This window comes from Suricata suricatta, chromosome 10, assembly GCF_006229205.1.
Source record: "Suricata suricatta isolate VVHF042 chromosome 10, meerkat_22Aug2017_6uvM2_HiC, whole genome shotgun sequence".
In the NCBI taxonomy this organism is placed as follows: Eukaryota; Metazoa; Chordata; class Mammalia; order Carnivora; family Herpestidae; genus Suricata; species Suricata suricatta.
Window position 1 is genome coordinate 104,476,589 of NC_043709.1, and position 21,848 is coordinate 104,498,436.

General features: G+C 47.3%; 2 protein-coding genes across 10 annotated transcripts in view; one reads left to right on the forward strand and one right to left on the reverse strand.

Annotated features, from left to right (window-relative positions):
- SLC25A18 (solute carrier family 25 member 18) overlaps window positions 1–12,767 on the forward strand; it is a 29,928-nt gene extending 17,161 nt beyond the window's left edge. For 5 of the 9 annotated variants that reach the window (XM_029955341.1, XM_029955338.1, XM_029955336.1 and 2 more), the window contains 9 exons: window positions 1,172–1,365; window positions 2,588–2,710; window positions 2,956–3,011; window positions 4,316–4,415; window positions 6,721–6,839; window positions 9,795–9,960; window positions 10,740–10,894; window positions 11,481–11,556; window positions 11,972–12,767. In XM_029955341.1, coding sequence (XP_029811201.1) covers window positions 1,346–1,365; window positions 2,588–2,710; window positions 2,956–3,011; window positions 4,316–4,415; window positions 6,721–6,839; window positions 9,795–9,960; window positions 10,740–10,894; window positions 11,481–11,556; window positions 11,972–12,113 — 957 coding nt within the window. In that variant the 5' untranslated portion in view covers window positions 1,172–1,345 and the 3' untranslated portion in view covers window positions 12,114–12,767. Of the gene's footprint in view, window positions 1–1,171; window positions 1,366–2,195; window positions 2,291–2,587; window positions 2,711–2,955; window positions 3,012–4,315; window positions 4,416–6,720; window positions 6,840–9,794; window positions 9,961–10,739; window positions 10,895–11,480; window positions 11,557–11,971 lie in introns of those variants that run through there. The other 4 variants (XM_029955339.1, XM_029955337.1, XM_029955343.1 and 1 more) reach the window with 2 other exon arrangements.
- Window positions 12,768–13,923: 1,156 nt separating this feature from the next.
- Window positions 13,924–21,848, reverse strand: part of ATP6V1E1 (ATPase H+ transporting V1 subunit E1) — a 25,932-nt gene continuing 18,007 nt past the window's right edge. Inside the window, exons 7-9 of the mRNA XM_029955173.1 lie at window positions 19,990–20,084; window positions 15,717–15,804; window positions 13,924–14,530 (exon numbers count right to left, since the gene is read on the reverse strand). Of these exons, the coding sequence (XP_029811033.1) occupies window positions 14,468–14,530; window positions 15,717–15,804; window positions 19,990–20,084 (246 nt within the window). The 3' untranslated portion in view covers window positions 13,924–14,467. The remainder of the gene's footprint in view (window positions 14,531–15,716; window positions 15,805–19,989; window positions 20,085–21,848) is intronic.

Consider the following 21,848-nt stretch of genomic DNA (forward strand, 5'->3'; position numbering starts at 1 on the left):
ATACCCATGGAGAGAGGGGCAGAGAGAGAGCCTGCCAAGCAGGCCCTGTGCTGTCAGCTCAAACTCATGAACCCTGAGATCATGGCCTGAGGAGAAGTCAGATGCTTAACTGACTGAGCCACCAAGGTGCCCATTTTACTTATTTTATTTATTGCCTCTCTCCTCCTTTAGAATTTAAGCCCCTGAGAACTATATCCCCAGACCTGGACCAGCCAGTGCCTGGCACTCAGTAAATTTTTCCTGCATGTATCAATATACACAGAGAAGGACTGATCTCTCTCTTCTTCCCCAAAACAAAACATTTGGAGAAACAGAAAATTGCCCTTCAGTCTTAGGGACCGGTGAGGAGCGTGGGACCGGAGGGGGCCCTAATGCAGCTTGCAGGGAGCCTGGAAACGGAGGCTCCTTACAGCTCACGCCAGCCCTGTTGCAGCGCCCAGAGAACTCTTCCTGACACTGCCCGCTGGGGTCAAGCAGGACCCTCCCCAGAAGCTGTGATAATTCCCATTATTGTAGCTTTGACTTTTTGACACTGTCCCTGGTGCTTTCCATATAAATAAGCAGTTTAGTCTTTCAGCAGGATCATAGCAAGTTCAGAAAACACATTTTAAGAGCCAAAAAATAACTTCAGAACATTTTATGTATTTTATTATAGTTCAGGGACCTACAAGAGTCCATTACAAGTCTTGTGGGGGGTTTTTAATCTTTTCAATGTTTATTTATTTTTGAGAGGCAGAGAGACAGAGCATAAGCAGGGGAGGGGCAGAGAGAGAGGGAGACACAGAACTCAAAGCAGGGTCCAGGCTCTGAGCTGTCAGCACAGAGCCCAATACAGGGCTCGAACCCGCAAACTGCGAGATCATGACCTGAGCCAAAGTCGGACGCTCAACCAACTGAGCCACCCAGGGGCCCCTATAGCAATTCTTAAAATCCCTCTTTCATATCCATCAGCTTCCCTCACCGCCGTTCCCAGGCGCTTCTTCCAGACGCCCCAGAACTCCTCCCCGTGAGCCTAGTTTGGGCCCGTTGTCCTCTCTCATTGCTTTCTTCTTAACGCAATCCCCAAAGCCAAAAAGGTCCATAAAGGACAAGGAACAGAGTGACTTGCAGCATTGGTGCATTAATAGTGCTGTGGCCCAGCACACGCGAGGTTTCTTACACCGCCTTGTAGGGGAGCACACCGGCCGTGGAGGCCCGGCGGGAGGCGGCTCGGGCCAGTCTCCACTGACACCCACCTTCTCTCCACTGTGCTGCGGGGCCACAGTCCAGGACACAGACGCCGCATCCGCCCCGGCAGCCGTCTCCCTGAGGCGTCAGCAGCCCGTGTCCCGGGACCGCCAGCGGGATGTCCAGCCAGGATTTGAGGTAAACTGGGTGAGGTGGCCGACTCTGGGCTGGGTTCCCGTGGTGACGACACTTCATTCAGCTTCTGCACCAGACTCCTGAGTCCTGGGGAGGGGCGAGCGAGGCCCCTTTTCCCCACCAATCTGTCGTCTATGATCTTTCATCTGTCTATACAGTCTCATCGTTAAACTCCATCTTCTCAGACTGCAGAATTTCAGCCCCGGTTCTATTTGTTTTCACAAAGTTGCTTGTTTGTCTGCTTATCAGGGTTCAGATAGGAGAAAATCTGTTATCTATTCCTACCATTTTGCTCACAGTCTGCCCTTGACCTGAAAGATAAGAAGATATTACTAGGGTCCAAGGAGACTGAGGAAGTTTTATTTTCTATTTTCAGCCTTCCAAAATTCTTGGATAAGGGGGCTCACATTATGTAAAGTGTGACCCTTTTTTTTTTGTACTTTTGGCTAGAATCAGACAATACTAGAATACTTTAACCCTGGTTATCTTGCACTGTCTAGAAACAGTCCTCTTGTTATAAATAATAGCTATCATTTACCCAGTGCATTAACTTATTTAGTCCTCACAAAATCCCTTGAGGTCAGTTTTACAGAGGGAAAAGCAAAGGATCAGAGAAGTGAGGTAACTTGTTTAAGTAAACAACATAGCCAGGATTCAAATTCCGTTCTGACTGACCTTCAGCCAAAATAAAATTGCAATCAGTTTGAAAACTGTTCCTCGTGTGGCTCTAACGGCGGGGGTCAGCTGGAGAACAGGCCCTGGGTGGAAGCCAGAGGGACTGCTCTGAGGCAGGCTGAGGACTTCCCGCACCCTGCGGGGCCCCGGCGGGCAGAGCTGGCACTTCGGGCCTCCTTCCCAACAGCCTTTGCAGCATCCTAGCTTGAGGGACATTTCCCTGGAGGGGTTAGGACAAGAAGTCTGAATCCTGGTGAGTGCAGTGCCCCCGAGGGGGCGGCCAGGCACTCTTGGCCCCCGGCCCCTCACCTGTCTCTGGGGGAGGGAGCCCCGGGTTGGCCAAGGAGGTGCTGCAGTGGGCGTAGCAGGCTGAGGAGGGGGTCTCTGGTGTGAAGCGAGGTGGAGCGGCGGTTCCCACCCTCCCTGCACCCCCCTGCACCCCCATCTAGTCCTGGCTTTGTGCAGCTTTCTGCCGCCAGCCTCCCTCAGAGCTCCTGTGTCTCTCTGCCTCCCTCACTTATTCTTTGCTTCCCTTCTCCTCACGGCCTAGTATTACAGCAAAACTCATCAACGGAGGTGTGGCAGGGCTTGTTGGGGTGACCTGCGTGTTCCCCATAGACTTGGCCAAGACTCGACTGCAGAACCAACATGGAAGAGATATCTACAAAGGAATGTAGGTATTGGTGAGGGGAAGGGGGTGAGCAGGGGGAAGGGGACTCCCAGAGGAGGAATCTGGGGCCTCATTCCTTCCTGTCTCTTTATTTAGAGAGTGCGCGCGTACATTGTGGGGGTGGTGTGGGGTCAGGGGAGGTGGTGGGCTGGGTGTGCCCAGCAGGATTAGATCGCTGGGGTGGGGAGGGTCGTGATGGAGCAGCCTCTGGCTCCCCACTGACTTCGTTTTCTGGTCTCTGCTCCTAGGATAGACTGCCTGATGAAAACAGCCAGGGCAGAGGGCTTCCTGGGCATGTACCGAGGTGGGCTTATCATGGTGCCTGGGGGCGGGGGGGCCTGGCCCGGGCCAAGTGAGAACTGAGGTGCAGTACAGGGCACCAGACTGTGAGTTAATAGAACACTGGGAATTGGTGTTTCTTCTGCACAGGGAGCTCCTGGGGCAGGTGATCCTAAGCCACATCTGCTTTTCACAAGCCTGCGTGTTCCTTGGTGGAGACCGAGGCCGTTATTGTGAGGTTTTAGGAGAGCCCGGGAGCCCGAGTTTCCATCCTGGCACCACTACTGCCCCACCGGGTGATGCTGGTCCCCACATTTCTTTCCCCCACTTCTCCTTCAGGGCTGAATGGGTAGAGGCTGACTGGGAAAAGAATGGAAAGGGTTTTGAGCTGAAAGGGAGTTGCTGGATGGCTCTTCCCTGACACAAGCCAGGGCTGTCCCTGTCCCTTGCAGTGTCCCCGCATAGCGATAATTATGGATTGGAAAATGGATACAAAGCTGGCATTCAGAAGGAGCTGATGTGCTAGAAGCCCTGAGAAATAAAGTAAAAACCTCTGTGACTCAAAGAGCCGCCAGTGGGACTGGGCTAGGAAAGCCCCGAGTAACGGAAACCGACCCTCTCCCCCTCGACCTTCCTATTGGGGCTTGATTTGGGGAACTGTTCACTTGTCATCGGAGATGGACAGCACTAGCAAGGGCCAAAATAATGTCCTTGTAACTGCACCGATGAGCCCATAAAGGAAATGCGTACGTGAAGGAGGGAAATGTGGGGGCAGGAGAGTCAAAGTAGGGAGATGGAGAAAAAATTTATGTTTCTCTAAAATAGACAGAGGAGCCTCCGCAACAACTCTTCCCTCCAAGACCCCAGTTACTCCCAGCAACTTCCCTGGCGAGGTCTGAGAGAAGGTTGTCTACGGGAGTGGCAGACTCAGAATTGTTCCTTTATTAAAAAAATGTATTTAGGGGCACCTGGGTGGCTCAGTTGGTTAAGCCTCCAACTTCGGCTCAGGTCAGATCTCACGTTCGTGGGTTCGAGCCCCGCGTCAGGCTCTGTGCTGACAGCTAGCTCAGAGCCTGGAGCCTGCTTCTGGTTCTGTGTCTCCTTCTCTCTCTGACCCTCCCCCTCTCATGCTCTGTCTCTCTCTGTATCAAAAATAAATAAAACATTAAAAAAATTAAAAAATATGTATTTAAATGTTTCAGTAAATTCTACACCTAACATAGGACTTGAACTTAAACAACTCTAAGATCAAGAGTCACATGCAGCCAGGTGCCCCAAGAATTGTTACTTTTCAGATGGCCTTAACTCGTCCCGGGTCTTGACTTGCAGGAGCTGCAGTGAACCTGACTTTGGTCACTCCAGAGAAGGCCATCAAGCTGGCAGCCAATGACTTCTTCCGGCAGCTGCTAATGGAGGACGGGGATGGCAGGTGGGGGCTCTGGGATGGAAGTCCTTCACCGTATGTATGTGGTTTGGGGGGAAAGTGACAGGGAGAGGAAGGTGCTGGCTTACCTGTCTGCATGTATGGAAACGTGCACACAAATGGCTGACGGCTGGTTAGCATATGTTTGGGCAATGCAAAGTCAAGGAGAAAATGAGCTGGTGTAATTTTTTAAGTTCTAGATGATTGATGATAGATAGATAGATAGACCATTATAGAATGTATTATATATATAATATACACGTACACTCACCAACTAGTTGATGAACATTTCTTCAGTTTTGTTGAGCTATAACCACAAACCATACTGTAAAGATTATACAGTTTACAGTGTTTGTCCGTATAATGACCTCATGTACATATCCTGTGAAATATTTACAGTGAGTTTAGTTAATATCCATTACTTCATTTAGTTATCAAAAAAGTTGTTTTCCTTGCAGTGAGAACGCTTAGGATCTGTTCTCTCAGCAACTTTCAACTGTACCACAGAGCAGCGTGGACCGTAGGCTGTCATTACTTGTTTATCTTATAACTGGGCGTTTGTGCCCACAGACCACCTTCGCCTAATTCCTGTCCCCCAACCCTGCTCCTGGCCTCTGATCACCACAAACCTGGTCTCTTCTATGAGTTTGGATTTTTTTTTTTATATTCCTCATGTAAACAAGATCATTGAGTATTTGGTTTTCTCTGTCTTCTTATTTCACTGGCATAACGCCCTCAAATTCCATCCATGTCTCAGATGACAGGATTTCCTTCTGTTTTGTGGCTGAAGAACATTGTAGTGTGTGTGTGTGTGTGTGTGTGTGTGTGTGTGTGTACCACATTTTCTGTATCTACTTATCTGTCCATGAGCACATGGGTTGTTTCCATATCTTGGCTGTTTTGAACAATGATGCAGTGAACACGGACGTGCAGATATCTTGTTGACATAATGATTTATCTCCCTCAGATATATACCCAGAAATGGAATTACTGGATCATGTGGTGATTCTGTTTTTAATTTTGTTTCCCATGGTGGCCGCACCGATTTACATTCCCACCAGTAGTGCACAGGGTTCCCTTCTCACCACGTTCATGCCAACATCATCGATCTCTCTGATGACAACCATTCTAACAGGTGTGCACTGATATCTCATTGTGGTTTTGATGTGCATTTCCCCGATGGCTGGTGATGTTGAGCACCTTTTCATGTACCTGTTGGTCATTTGATTATCTTCTTTGGAGGGGCGCCTGGGTTAAGTGTCCCACTTTGGCTCAGGTCATGATCTCACAGTTCATGAGTTCGAGCCCCGCATCAGACTCAGTGCTGACAGCTCAGAGCCTGGAGTCTGCTTCAGATTCTATCTCCCCCTCTCTCTGTTTCTCTTTCTCCCTCCCTCTCTCTCTCAAAAATAAATAAAAAGTTAAAAAATATATCTTCTTTGGAAAATATCTTTTCAGGTTCTTTGCCTGTTTTTAATTGGATTATTTGTTGTTTTTTGCTATTGAGTTGTATGATTTCTTTATATACTTGGATATTAACCCCTTGTCAGATATATGATTTATATGATTTACAAATATCGAGTCCCATTCCAAAGGTTGCCTTTTCATGTTGTTGGTAGTTTCCTTTGTCGTGTGGAAGCTTTGAAGTTTGAAGCAGCCACACTTGTTTTTGCTCAAGTGGCTTGTGCTCTAGTGACCCATGTCAAGGAGCTTTTCCTCTGTGTTTTCGTCTAGGAGTTTTATGATTTCAGGTCTTACATTTTAAGTCTTTAATCCATCTTGAGTTAATTTTCTTAAGTAGTGTAAGATAGGGGTCTGGTTTCATTCTTTTACATGTGAATATCCAATTTTCCCAGCGCAATTCATTGAGGAGACTGTCATTTCTCCACTGAGAATTCTTGGCTCCCTTCAGGGGGTTATTTCTGGGCTTTTGATTCTGTTCCATTGATCTGTGTCTGTTTTTATGCTGATAAATTTTTAAAAATCAACCCCCAAAGACTTTCTAGTACTCTCTGTGCCTCCCATTGTCCTAGTGTTATTGCTGAAGGGATCAGAGACCATCAAATCCCTGCAATGGGTTCATTGTACTAGTTTCAACTTCTATGCAGGTGCTACCTCCCTGGCACCTGCTTTAAAGGTAGTTTCATGTTTTAAGGAGGCTGAGTTTGAGTGCCAGGTGATTATCTACCCAGCTGATCTGAACACGGCTAAATACCATGCATGGAAATTCCCAACTACCAAGGGAAGGTAGATCGGGGTGGGGTGGCGGGGCTGGCCTGTCGCTGAAAGAGCCTGACTCGTGGTCCCACAGGATGCAGCGGAACCTGAAGATGGAGATGCTAGCCGGATGTGGAGCTGGAGTGTGCCAGGTGGTGGTCACCTGTCCCATGGAAATGCTTAAGATTCAGCTGCAGGATGCTGGCCGCTTGGGTGAGGCCTCTCCCAGCTCCACATGAAGGGCTGTGATCAGAATAGATTTCCCTACATTCTACTCATTTGCTAGACTGTGTTATTGAATCAGGTTTCTGGGTCAGTAGAAGCCTTTTTTTTTTTTTAGTTTTAAAAATATATATATTTATTTATTTTTTAATTTTTGAGAGAGAGAGAGAGCATAAGCAGGGGAGGGGCAGAGAGAGAGGGAGACACAGAATATGAAGCAGGCTCCAGGCTCTGAGCTGTCAGCACAGAGCCTGACGCAGGGCTCGAACCCACGAACCGTGAGATCATGAGCTGAGGCAGTCAGAGGCTCAACCGACTGAGCCACCCAGGCACCCCTGTTTATTTTGAGAAAGAGAGAGCATGAGTGGGTAAGAGAGGGTCAGAGAGAGAGAATCCCAACCAAGTTCTGAACTGTCAGAGCACAACCTGACCTAGGACTCAAACTCACAGACTGTGAGATCATGACCTAAGCTGATATCAAAGAGTCAGACATTTACCCGACTGAGCCTTAACTGACTGAGCCACTCTGGAGCCTCTTTTTTTTGGCTTTTTATTCATTTATGTTTTTATTTATTTATTTTGAGGGGGGAGGGGCAGAGAGAGAATCCTAAGCGGGCTCTGCCCTATCAGCTCAGAGTCCAACATAGGGCTCGAACTCACAAATGAACCGTGAGATTATGACTTGAGCCAATATCAAGAGTTGATACTTACCAGATGAGCCATCCAGGCACCCCAAGATTTTTTATTTTAAGTCACCTCTATACCCAATTCACGTTCGGACTTACAACCCCGAGATCAAGAGTCACATGCTCTACCGACTCAGTCAGGCAGGGACCCCTAGAAGTCTTTTGTTTTATGATTTTAGATTTTACATGTTAGATTTCAACACTTCAAGTTTTAGAACAAATAGAAGAAAAGAAAAACTTGACTCAGAGGGACAGAAAATCCCCTAATATCTCTATCATATCTCCATGACATGTAGGCTTGATTTCCTAAAATTTTTTAGAAGTGTTGGGGCGCCTGGGTGGCTCAGTCGGTTAAGCATCTGCCTTGGGCTCAGGCCATGATCTCATGGTTCATGGATTCAAGCCCCAGCTTGCTGAAGCTGACAGCTAGCTCAGAGCCTGGAGCCTGCTTCGAATTCTATGTCTCCCTCTCTCTCTGACCCTTCCCTGCTTGCGCTGTCTCTCTCTGTGTCTCAAAAATAATAAAAAACATTAAGAAAAAATTTTTAATAAAAAAAAAGAAGTGTCAACAGCCTGATCACAAATATTTCAGTCAGTAGACATTCTCTTATGCTCCGGAGCTGGCTGTTAGTGGGAAGGCATAACAAGGGGCACGAGCACCATGCCTACTGTTTTTGTTTTCTCTGTCTAAAGCAGACAGTGGGGGAAATGTCCATTGATTAACTACTTTGTTGTTGTTGTTTATTTATTTATTTTTAAGAGAGCGAGAGAGAGGAAGCAGCAGAGAGAGAGACAATCCCAAGCAGGCTCCATGCTATCAGTATGAAGCCTAATGTGGGATCCGAACCCACAAACCATGAGATCATGATCTGAGCCGAAACCAAGAGTCAGACGCCTGGCGAAGCCACCCACGCACCCTTGATTAACTACCTTCTTGAAGTTAATTATTTGAGGCCTGCACCTAGACTGCTACCTGCTGGGTAGCAAACAAAATTGGGATATGAAATAACTTCCTTTTAGCAAGGACTTATAATCTAGACAAAGCTTCTCAAACAGTGGGAATTAAGAAAACAGTCACACAGTTTCAGTGCATTAAACCCTGTGGTCATTAATGGAACTCACCCACATTTGAAATGCTTGGGGGAAAAAATCCATTTTATTTATTAGATGTTTAACTCATCAAATTACAGGTTCTAAATTATTCAACTAAAATGAAAAATCAAATACTATAAAATGGTGAAGGATATAAAGGCCACGCTCACCTAATCTTGGAATACTGGAGGGAGGAGGCACCTCTGGAAGTCTGAAGGAGAAAGTTTTTGGACAAAAAGAATTTCCTGCTTTACACATTAGGCAGAAAGTATAGGAGACTCCAAAGTGCAAATAGGATGAAACTATGTAAATAGCTCAGAGATGGGTTAGAAATGGCAGCCAGAGCAGAAGCAAGTTTTAACAGGAGGACAAGGACCTGGTTGGGGGTGGGGCGGGGCCGGGAGGGGGGTGCAGGGGAGACAGGCTGGTACAGTTTCCTATGAAGGGAGTCAGGCAGGCCCTGGCCGGGCTCTTGGGAAGCGCCTTGTGCGGCAGGGACAACAAATTAGATAATAACCATCTTCGATTTCCTTGGAGCCAAAAACTTTTAAAATTAGGACCGGGCCACCTGGATGGCTCAGTTGGTTAAACTCTGGACTCTTGGTTTGGGCTCAGGTTCTGTGCTGACAGTGCAGAGCCCGCTTGGGATGGTCTCTGTCTCTCTCTCTGTCTACCCCTCCCCCCCCATGCACACTCTCTCTCTCTCAAAATAAATATATATATTTTTTAAACATTAGGACAATCCAGGGGGCCTGGCTGGCAAAGTTGCAGCGTGCAACTCTTGATCTGGGGGTTGTGTTAGGTGTAGAGATACTTAAAAAAATAAAAAATCTTCGGGGCGCCTGGGTGGCTCAGGCAGTTGAATAGCAGTCTCTTAATTTTGGCTCAGGTCATGATCCCCAGGTGGTGGGATCAAGCCCTGAGTTGGGGGCTCAGTGTGGAGCCTGCTTGAGATTCTCTCTCTGACTCTCGGTCACACTCACTCTCTCAAATTTAAAAAAAAAAAAATCTTAAATAAAATTAGGGCAATCCCCAGAATTCTAGTAGGGATGTCAGCCCAGCCTCTGAGGTGTCCCAGGAATAGGAAGTGGGGGGCACACTCCCGCGAGCGTTTCACAGCACCTTCCCGGGGCCTGGCTTGTGACGGCACCTGTCCTGTCCCTTCCAGCGGTTCCTCGCCAGGGCTCGGCCTCAGCACCCTCCTCCTCCAGGTCCTACACCACCGGCTCGGCTCCCACCCACAAGCGCCCATCTGCCACCTTTATCGCCTGGGACTTACTTCGCACCCGGGGCCTGGCTGGCCTCTATAAGGGTCTGGGTGCCACTCTCCTCAGGTGAGCCTTTCTTCCGGAACTTGGGACACAGAAGGGCCCCGTGAACTGGGAGAGGGGCCGGGGCGGGCCAGAGGGACCGCCGCTTCAATCTGTCTCTGCATTCTTCCTAGAACATTCAAACCCCAGAAAGCAAACTATCTCTATGCTTCCTGTTTTGTCCAGACTTGGGCAGAATTGCTCAGAATTGCACAGGATGGGTGCCTGGAAGACTACTTTGAGGTCTCTGCTCCAGTAACCAGGCCCCCATGAGTATTGGGTGTTCTGTGGTCCAAAGGCACCTAAGAACGCCCTGTGTACAAAAGACTTTGGGTCATTTATAAGTAAATGAGTGCACAGACCCCTCATTTTACTTTGCTACTTGGCCAAAACTGTTAAAGTTGGTCTGAAGTGCCGCAGGCCAGGGAGGTAGTTTTCTTGTGTCACCTAAGCAATGGAGAAATGAACTTCACCTTCCTGCCCACCCCGTCCCCTCAGCCCTTAGCTTACGTAGCCCTCGTTAACTCTAACCGTAGCCTGTCCACCCTTTCTCACTGAAGGAGCTGCCAGCCTCGGCAGCAGCCGCTGGCGCCTCACTAATCGCTGCAGGTGCTGGTGGGGCCGGGTAAGGAGGCAGGGGCGGGGAGGCGAACCCACCTCCCTTACGCGAGGAGGAGCAGGAACCGTGGGCTTGTCTCTGACCATCTGCTGGGCTCTACAGCTCATGAAAAGGCGTGCGCCTGACCTTGGGTGGGAGCCCCGGAGCAGCCGGTAGCTCAGGGTTTCTTCTTTCTCTCCTGCAGAGACATTCCCTTCTCCATCATCTACTTCCCACTGTTTGCCAACATTAACAACCTCGGGTTCAACGAGCGTACGGGGAAGGCCTCCTTTGCTCATTCCTTTATGTCAGGCTGCGTTGCAGGCTCCGTAGCTGCTGTCACAGTGACACCTCTGGACGGTAAGTGCATCAGCGATGCGGGGCTTCAGGGTGGCCCTACAAATGAGACAGCTGTGTAGTTGTCTATAGGACAAAAAGGAACCTTCCACTTTCAGGACAGAAATGAAACAGTTCCAACCTGAAATCCCTCTTGGGTCACAACCTGGGGCCACTGGCAGAAACTCACCAAGAGTCTTCCCAGATAAAGTGGGGACAGGGAGACCTCCCCTCTACTTCTTATCACTGACAAATCCCTTCACCTTCTAGGTGCTGATTTCATTCATTTTTTGTTCCTCAGGGTTCGGGTGGGGAGTTAAAATCTAAAAGGCAGAGTTAAGCAGTATGGGAAGAACACGCTTCTCCTACCCTCAGGGCTCCTCCCGGCTCCTCCCACACTCAGTGGGCCTTTCTGTGGTAGGAGTAACCTCACACCTTCCTATAGAAACGATGTCGTTTCTAATTCTTCCAGGAAGATCTATTCCAGATCACAGAGCTGGCCTCAGGACAGTCCTCTCTACACTGGCTCTGCTAGGAAACCCTCTCATGCAAAGGATACGATGCCAAAAGCAGGATGGTCATGACTTACTATTTATTTATTTTGCTTTAGTTTTGAAAACTCGAATCCAAACCCTCAAAAAAGGCCTGGGTGAGGACAGCTACAGCGGGGTCACCGACTGCGCCAGGTGAGAGCCCTGTGGCCGCGGGGGTTCCCTCTGCGTCCGGGTCTACCTCCACCACACCTATAGCACACTTCGTCACCACACTACGCTGAGCTCAAAATCTGCTCCTTCCCCTCGCCTCTCAACAGAAACAGGATGTAGTGGGAGCTTTTTTCTCCTGTGCATCCCTGCAGCACCTTTCTCCCAGGGTCTAGGCAGATGGGGCTGCTTTCCCAGGGCCCGGCCGGGCTGCTTAGTGACCAGACTGACACACAGCATGGGCGGGGCGGGGCTCCCTCACGCCCAGGAGGTGCGCTCGCCAAGGAAAATGACATCTGCCCCGCGTGGAGGGATGTGCACGCGCTGGAGGGGGCGGGTCGCCTCACTGTCTGCGGTGCCCTCCTGCCCGTTGGCTGACAGGGCTCTTCTCTCTCCGCAGGAAAATCTGGACTCAGGAGGGGCCATCCGCCCTCATGAAGGGGGCAGGCTGCAGGGCCCTGGTCATAGCCCCTCTCTTCGGGATCGCCCAAGGGGTCTACTTCATTGGTATTGGAGAGCGGATCTTAAAGTGTCTCGAGTAGAGAGAGCTGGATGGCTCAGGTCCCTTTACTTGCTGCCAGCTCTCTAGAACGTTCTACTTAGGGACGAGTGAGACGCCCCCCATGTCATACTCTGTCCTCTAACCTGTAGTGCTACCTCACTCTCGGAACACACACTCTTACCCCAATAAGCTAGCTGGCTACAGTCCATGCTCCCTTCGTAATGTCCACATCCGGTTTTCGGCGGGGACAAGGCCACCAGGGAGCTTCAGAAGCGCCTAGCTACCTGCCTTTCCACAACACACAGCACGGGCTTGGGGTATATTAACTGCAGGACCCTAACACACAGTAATATAGAGGGGTTGTTTCTCCATTTTACATTTCTACTTCACACTCAAACTCTATACACTTGAGTCAGTTTGAAGATTTAGTGTTAATTCTGAATTAAGTGACTTATGGTTAGTTCCAGAACTGGTTTGGGGGAAAAGGAGGACCACAAGTTCAAGGGGACCATGAAAACCCTCAAAGTCAGCAGATCTTTTCAAGTTGTAGATGGCCGAGGCATTAGGCTGACTGAGTGGGTGGCCTGGGCCATCAGGCTGGCTGTCCTGGCCCGCAAACCCTCCCTGTGCCACACAGGCTCTCACAGAACAAGGTCCAGGGAACATGGTTTTAAATAAAATTGATTAAACTCTCGTCTTGTAATTAATGAGAGCAGCAGACCTGCTGCAGTGGATTGTTTGTCCTCCACCTTTCCCTGTCCATTCCAGAACCAAACTGCATGAAAATGAGCCCTGAGGCAGGTCTCTATCACGTACTTTTTCTTTATGTTTATTTCTGAGAGTGAGACAGAGAGTAAGTAGGGGGGGAGGGAGGGAGGGAGAGGGAGAGAGAGAGAGAGACAGGGAGACACAGAATCTGAAGCAGGCTCCAAGCTCTGAGATGTCAGCACAGAGCCCGACGTGGGGCTTGAACCCACAAACCGTGAGATCATGACCTGAGCTGAAGTCAGCTGCTTAACCGACTGAGCCACCCGGGCATCTCTATCCCATACTCTTCAAATCACACTCATGAGGTCGGGGGACAGCCATGGGGATACTTTATCTTTCGGTTATGCAGGGCGTGCGGTCTTGACCCCATCATTGCCTAACACCATCACCTTGAGGAGCCGGGTCCGTTGTGACAGATCCCACATACCGCAGCGCCTCCCCCGGAGGGTGCCACAGACATGCTCTCAGCATGTGGGCTCAGGTCTTGTATAAAAATGCCTGCTCCAAGTGCTGGTATGTACACTAGTCCCCACCTAATCTCACTTAGGTTAATGAAAAAACAGACCGCCTCCATAGCCTCATTCTCTCCGGAGAGGCCCACCGTGGAGTCTGGCTGCATAGACAGACCCGAGTGAGATCCCAACGCTGCCTCCCTGTAAGATCTTGAGTTGTTCTTAGTCATCATCTGAGAAAAAAATAATGCGAGGAAGGAAAGGACCTTGGTGAAACGGTTTAGGCGTAACACACAGTAACCCTTCTCCTCCAATAAGCCCCTAGATGCTTTTCTGACTCTGCCAAAGCTAGCAAAACCCTTTCCTCAATAAAGCTGTCGAACCCTCTGGAGGACAGGTAATACTGAATGCCATGTGGTGTGTGTGCAATCCTAAGGGGCTACAAGGAACGCCTCTGGATAAGGGCCTGGTAAAAGTGAGCAGGAAGTGCCAGAGGACAGAGGGTCAATGGTTTCAAGTAGTGACAGCTGTTGACCAGCAACTGCTATAGGGATTAGGAAAATGCTGCTTTTCTAGATAGCTCAGGAAGAACTGAACCCTCTCAAACCAAACTTGTAGAGCCTTGCATAATCACAATGAAATCCATGTAAACCTTTTAATAAATAAAACATATTCATGGCTTAGATTTTAAATCACATTTACAGATGAAGAACACTTCTAGGCCCAAACAGGTTAACAGTGAAGCTACTACTGCTGGAAGGAATGCTTGCCCCCAACCCCGCCATGCACTTTAAGCCTAAAAGCAGAGACTTAATTAATATCAGAGAACATCATACACGTCACCCTCTAGAGTGGAGAGCTGAAAGCAGAGGAAGAGCAAAGATTTGGTGAAGCTCCTGTAGCCACCATCTGATACCCTCACCTTCGTGCTACAGGAGATGAAAGCTGTGCTACTTTTAGAGACGCTGGAAGGTTTCCCGATTACATTAAGCAGAACTTGCTCTCATTGTTAACAACTAGGCCACAGGCATTAGCTACAGAAGGGTATCCACTGATAAATACAGAGTATTAGAACAGCGAAGAGGAAGCCACACAGATATCTTGTTTTTTCAAATATCAGAAACTTCCGCATCATGGTCGGAGAGCCGGGGATCAACTCCACTCTCCCGAAGGCTTAGTCCAAGAACTTCCTGTTGGCATTTGCACCGAATAAGGCTCCTCGTACTTCTGGCATCATCTGTAAAGAAATAAGTTCTTTAATAGGTAAGTGTTGTCAACTGGAAAATATAAAAAGAACTACACATCTTAACTGCAAGAGGGGAGTCACTGACCCCGCGTGGTTGGGAAGGAGATCACAAAGCTACGTGCATCCAATCTGTCCTTACTTATCCAAAAAACTGTAGAGAAACTTAACCTATCGCGAATTTGTGGTTATGGCTGATGGCTTAAGGGGATGAAGAAAGAAGAACTAACCTAAAGCCATTATCATTTAAGCCTTCTTTCTCTTTTTTAGAGTAATCTCTGCACCCAGCCTGGGGCTAGAACACGCAACCCCGAGACCCAGAGTCCCACACTCCTGACCGGGCCAGCCGGAGGCCCATAACACTTAAGGCTTCTGTCACTCTGTGGTGTCGGGAGAAGAGAGGGTCCCTTGACAATATGCTGGGTCACCTATGTTGTTTCTTCCAACAAACTTACTGAGTGCCTACTATGTGCCAAGCAGAAAACACATAACGCAAGTGTGGCAACTGAAAAATCCTTAGGAGTTACGCTGAAATTTCTAAGGCTGTGCCGTCCAACAGAGAGGCCACTGGCCACAGGTGGTTATCGTGCACCTGAAGTTTGCTCAGTGCAACCACGGGACTCATTTTCTCATTTTACTTTATTCGTATGTAGTGGCTACTGTACCGGGAAACACGTATTTAAGGTGTGTTACCAGATGATACTCAAGGTCAAAGTGCTTTTGCTGTAAGACAAGTTAGCAGCCATGACAGCAGACTGCGCCCGCTGAGAGAGGCCCCGCATTTTGAGACAACTGGATTTTCCCGGCCTGCTTCCTAGAGCTCATTTGTGCCACGCTGGACCCACCTGGAGAGCCGGCAGCCCTACGGGAATTCCTTTAACCCACATTTACTTTAGACCCCACCATTCTTACTGGAGAGAGGCCTCTCCTCAGCTCCTCCACGTGGAGTAAAATGTTTACATTAGAATCCTGAATAAACAAACCCTTATTCTACCCCAAACCCACTCTCAGGTAAATTGTATCACCTCAGTAAATGCCACTAAATGCCCACCGCCCATTCAAGAAAATGGCACAAAATGTGGAAAGAGCGACAACCCCAAATTCCAGGGAATGACATATGTTCTCTGCACTACTTCAAAGCAACAACAGACCAACTAATAAGAGGTGTTCCCACACTTACCTGCTGGGCTATGAGATCCAGCCGGCTTTCCAGGGTATTGGAAACTTTTATTTTACGATCTCCATTATAGATCTCAACTCCACCAGCTCTACAAACACAGGAAATAACAATTTTTATAGATTTGAGTAAGAGAGACACATGGTACATTTACTTTCTTCCCTTGGAAGAAAGCTGTGTTGGTGTGTGGTGTGTCTAAATACTAAAAGGGACCAATAAACCAATAAACATAAGCAATAAGCTTAAACATATTTCAAAAAGTCTCTGAGGATTTAAGGTATGGATGGTGATAATAACTGTCATTTACCAAGTGACTGCTACATGACAATCTGATATTATGCTTAGCACCTAATTTATTCTAACAAAATGGAAAGGGGAAGGATTTAGTCCCATCTTGCATATCAATGGAGTCCTCATCTGAATATTTCTTAAAGGTCCAAACCCCTAATTACCAGCAGGTACTGATAAAGCAATTTTCATAACTGCACTGTATACCAAATTAAAGGTGCCACAGCAATCGTGTGCCAAACTTGCGCTTAGAAAGTCCTGCCTCTAGGGCTGCGTGGGTGGCTCAGTCAGTTGAATATCCAACTTCAGCTCAGGCCATGATCTCAAGGTTTGTGGGTTCGAGCCCTGTGTCAGGCTCTATGCTGACAGCTCAGAGCCTGGAGCCTGCTTCTGTGTCTCCCTCTCTCTGCCCATCCCCCATTCTCGCTCTCTCAAAAATAAACAAACATAAAAAAAATTAAAAAGAAATTCATGGGGCACCTGGGTGGCTCAGTCAGTTAAGCGTACGACTTCGGCTCAGGTCATGATCTCATAGTTCGTGGGTTCGAGTCCCACATCGGGCTCTGTGCTGACAGCTCAGAGCCTGAAGTCTGCTTTGGATTCTGTGTCTCCCTCTCTCTGCCCCTCCCCTGATCACACTGTCTCTGTTTCTCAAAAATAAATAAATGTTAAAAAAAATTTTTTTTAGGGGCACCTGGGTGGCTCAGTCGGTTAAGCCTCTTGACTTTGGCTCAGGTCAGATCTCACATTCGTGGGTTTGAGCCCCGCATCAGGCTCTGTGCTGACAGCTAGCTCAGAGCCTGCTTCCGGTTCTGCTTCCTTCTCTCTCTGCCCCTCCCCCTCTCATGCTCTGTCTCACTATCAAAAATAAATAAAACATTAAAAAAAATTTAAAAAAAATTTAATAAAAAATAAAAAGAAATTCCTGCCTCTAGAGGAACCTGGGTGGCTCAGTCCGTTAAGCATCCAACTCTTGATTTCGGATCAGGTCGTGATCTCACATAATCTCATGATTGTGAGAATGAGCTCCAAGTTGAGCTCCGTGCTGAGTGTGGAGCCTGCTTAAGATTCATATTCTCTCTCTCTCTCTCTCTCTCTGCCTCCCTTTGTTCTTCCCTCCCTCCACCCCCTCCCCACCTAGGCAAGTGCATGCTCTTTCTCAATGAAAAAAAAAGGTCTGCCTCTAGACACAACTCATTTCTTCTTTCTTTGTGTTTATTTTTGTTTAGTAATTTTGTTTTTGTTTTAATTTTTTTAAATGTTTTATTTAATTTTGATACAAAGAGAGACAGAGCATGAGAGGGGGAGGGGCAGAGAGAGAGGGAGACACAGAACCGCAAGCAGGCTCCAGGCTCTGAGCTAGCTGTCAGCACAGAGCCTGACTCGGGGCTCGAACCCACGAATGTGAGATCTGACCTGAGCCGAAGCCGGAAGCTTAATCGACTGAGCCACCCAGGCGCCCCTGTTTAGTAATTTTGTTAAGGTTTTTATTTGAGAGAGGATGAGGAAGCATGAGTCGGGGTGGGCAGAGAGGGAGCATCCCAAGCAGGCTCCACATGGGCATGATGAGGGCCCCATCTCATGACCTGAGCCAAAATCAAGAGTCTGACGTATAACCAACTGAGCCACCCAGGCGCCCCAATTTTTGTTTACCCTTGTTTAGTAATCTCTCCAACATGGGGCTCGAACCCACAACCCCAAGATCAAGAGTCACATGCTCCCTTGAGTGAGCCAGCCAGGTGCCCCAAGTCACACCTCACTTCTATCATTTCTAAAGTTTCTAGCACTTAGAGACTTAAGGCATATAATAGGCCAACTCTTAAAAGGAGCCCCCCGGGGAATGACATTCTTTTACTACATTAGAATTTTATCAAGTAATTATATTAAGTAAGCAAGCTATAGGACAAAGCCTGGGAAAAGATTTTGAAAATTTTCTTTGAAAAAACTTAATGGACTAGGACGTTGATATTATTTTCTTACTCTATCCTCCCTCCCCCTGGCGTTTATTTCCTTGTTTAATCTACCTTTGGTTTCTCTTAAGAGACTATGTCCTTCACAAGGACATGGTTGGTTCTTTGCTGAAATCCTGCCCCCAATGTCTGACAGAATTCTTCGTCCTCACAACGGGAGTGAGAGAAGGAACACCACCACTGTCTGAGAAGATCGCCCGTGTGCCGGGCACTCGCTGAACGGAACGCCGAGGGCTGCCCACCACTTATCTTCACAGCGACCCCACCGGGGTCTTGGTATCCTCACCATTTTACAAACAGGTTTAAAGAGATTCAATGCATTAACTGATTGAATAAAACAACAATATTAAAAATTCTACTTTAAATTACCACTAGAATAAGTCTGCAGGTCCTTATCTACATTTCTGAAATTCAAAAAGCTCTCAGAACCAAAGTTTAATTTGTGTGTTTCCACAAGCTGAACTGACCTCTAGTCACCTGGCAGCAAATGACTTAGCAAATCTTTATGTATTTTTCCCTTATAGTGTGAATATTCCTAGGTTCCCATTCAGAAATATCAACATATTTGATCACGGGGGTGACGCCTCAGACCCTGCTGGAGACATCGTGTAACACGGAGCATGTGTACTTTACTGCTTCCCAAACACATACTCAAAACATCTGGCCCCTAAAACTTTCAGGACCGAAAGTAAGTGTTTCACGACCTGTCGACTTAATCTCCATTAACAATGATCACTGCCAGTTAAATAACTATGTATATTGCATTAAACGCTAAATGGACATTATCTCCTTTAAGCTTCCAAGAATTCTGTGAGGTAGGCGCTATATTCCAATTCAAAGGTGAGGAAATAAATCTCCATGAGATTAAGTGGCTAGTCCAAGAGCACCTGGCTAATACGTGGAGAATCAAACCTAAATCTGACAATAATACTGAAACTTTTGTCATCAGCTCATACATCTCAGTTTATAAAGCATTTTCACATGTACTATCTTATCTCTTCTCAGTTCTTGAAACAAAAAAGCTAAAACCACTGATCTCATTTTACAAATGATGGCAATCAGTCTCTAGGTCCCATAGCTAACAAAAGGCCAACTTGGGATTCAAACCTACATCTGGTGCTTCTTCAACTCAGTTCACATGTCTCAAGGACGTTCTGTAATGTCAGTCAATGTGTGCCTACACAGCATCAGACACACAGGTGCAATCAAGGAAACGACCTTGACTCTGACCTTGTTGGGAGTTCCTGTTGCCTATCCCAACTGCACAAAGCTTATTAGGAATGCTGAAGAAATGTCATTTCCTCACAACAGGGAGTATCACTGGCAACTGCAATTCTGTATCTAAGGAACCTAACTATTAGAAAGTTTTATTGGTCTACCCAGTAGTCTCTATTATATGGGATTACTTTTCCTATTTCTAAGAAACTTGGAGGTGGCAATTCTCTTCCTTTGTATCTGATACAGAGATTTGGACCCAGCTTTGAGTTATGAATAAAGAGTTACTGCTGCCTCTCTGCAGAATAAACTAAGTGCCCATAGGAAGCAGGACATTTAGAGTATGTCTAGTCTTTTAACAAGAGGGAACACCATAATAGTGACAGGAAAACCCCGCAATAATTGCAAGTGGAACACCACCACGCCTCCGTTTTGTGGTAGATACAGGGCCTCAGAGAAAACTTTCAAAAAGACTCAGTACAGGGGCACCTGGGGGGCTCAGTCGGTTAAGCGTCCGGCTTCGGCTCAGGTCATGATCTCACAGTTCATGGGACTGAGCCCTGCGTCGGGCTCTGTGCTGACAGCTAGTTCAGAGCCTGGAGCCTGCTTCAGATTCTGTGTCTCCCTCTCTCTCTGCCCCTCCCCTGCCTGCACTGTCTCTCAAAAATAATAAATAAAATAAAATAAAATAAAATAAAATAAAATAAAAAAATAAAAGACATTAAAAAATTTAAAAAGACTCAGCACAGAGGCCATTCTCGTAGTGAAAGAAGCTTAGGTGTTAAAAGCAGAACACTCCTTACATTTCCTCAGGCAGGTAGGCCTCCTGATCAATTTGGACATCAACATCTTTTTTGGTGGCAATTTTGTACATGGGAATCGCTTTTTGCACTGCAGCCTGAAAAAACAGAAAACAACAAGGTTTTAGTAGACACTAGGCAGCAGGTATCAAGAAAAATCATCCAACCCTACAAGCAAGGGTATTCCTATCTATTTACCAAGTAAAAGAAGAGACGCACTGCTGGTGGGAACATAAATGGTGCAGCCGCTGTGGAAAATGGTATGGCAGTTCCTCAAAAAACAACACAACACAACACAACTCTGAATTACCATATGCTCCAGCAACTCCACCTCTGGGTATGCATCCAAAAGTGAACGGAGACACCTGAACAGGGATCAGGACAACCACGTTCACAGCAGCATTATTTGCAATTCCCAAACGGTAAGTAAAAACAACCCAAGCGTCTAACAGATGCACGAGTAAACAAAATGTGATCTATGCATACCATACAGCCTTAAAAAAGAAGGAAATCTGGGGCATCTGGGTGTCTCAGTCGGTTGAGCCTCCGACCCCTGATTTCAGCTCAGGTCATGATCTCACCGTTCCTGAGTTCCAGCCCAAAGTCGGGCTGTGAGCTGACAGCGTGGAGCCTACTTGGGACTCTGTCTCCTTCTCTCTCTGCCCCTCCCCTGCTCATGCCTTCCCTCCCCTCCTCTGTCTCTCAAAATGAATAAACATTAAAAAATTTAAAAAAGCATGGGGGGAGGAACTTCTGACACATGCTACCACATAATGAACCTTGCAGACCTCACAAAAGGACAAATATTGTATGATTCTACCAGTAAGAGGTGCCCAGTGTAGTCAAATTCAGAGACAGAGAGTAGAATGGCAGCTGCCAGGCATTGGGGATGGGGGAATGGGGAGCCAGGGCTTACTGGGGACAGAATTTCAGTTTGGGAAAATGAAGATGTTCTGGAGAGGGATGGGATGATAACTGCACAACAGCGTGCGTGTACTTAAGGCCACTGTACAACTAGAATGCTAATTTTTTTTAACATTTATTTTTGAGAGACAGAGAGAGTGTGATCAGGGAAGGGGCTGAGAGAGAGAGGGAGACACAGAATCTGAAGCAGGCTCCAAGCTGTCAGCACAGAACCCGACACAGGGCTCAAACTCACAAACCGTTGGGTTCAGATACTTAACCAACTGAGTCACCCAGGCACTCCAAGCATGTTAATTTTATACTACGTACATTTTACAATTTTAAAAACAAATGAGCATGTCAGGAAAACAAAAATGCTATACTGCAATTAGTGTGATAAAACATAATTAGTGGAGGGGCACCTGGTTGGCTCAGTAGGTTAAGCGGCCAACTTTGACTCAGGTCATGATCTCACAGTCCCATGGGTTTGAGCCCCGCATTGGGCTCAGACCGCTAGCTCAGAGCCTGGAGCCTGTCTTTGAATTCTGTGTCTCCCTCTCTGCCCCTCCCCTGCTCACTCTCTATCTCTGTCTCTCAAAATAAAATAAGACATAAAAAAAAATTGAAAAAGAAAACATAATTAGTAGAAAGTCCTTATCTAAATAACATTCTGCATGAGTAGACACAGAAATAACATTTTCTTAAAAGAAACTTTAGTTGGCAGCTGAGATCTGCCTCCATAGAATGCTTATCACCTTGGCGAACTCTCCAGTAGCTAGCTTTCTGTCTTGCAGGTTCATACACAAGGCTGTCAGCACAAATACAGATCTGGGTTACTGGCATGATTTATAAACTGGAATCACTTTTATTTTAGAGAGAGAGCATGTGAGTTGTGAGTGTGCGAGCAAGGGAGGTATGGAAGGGGAGAGGGGGAGGGAGGGACAGAGGGAGGAGGGGGA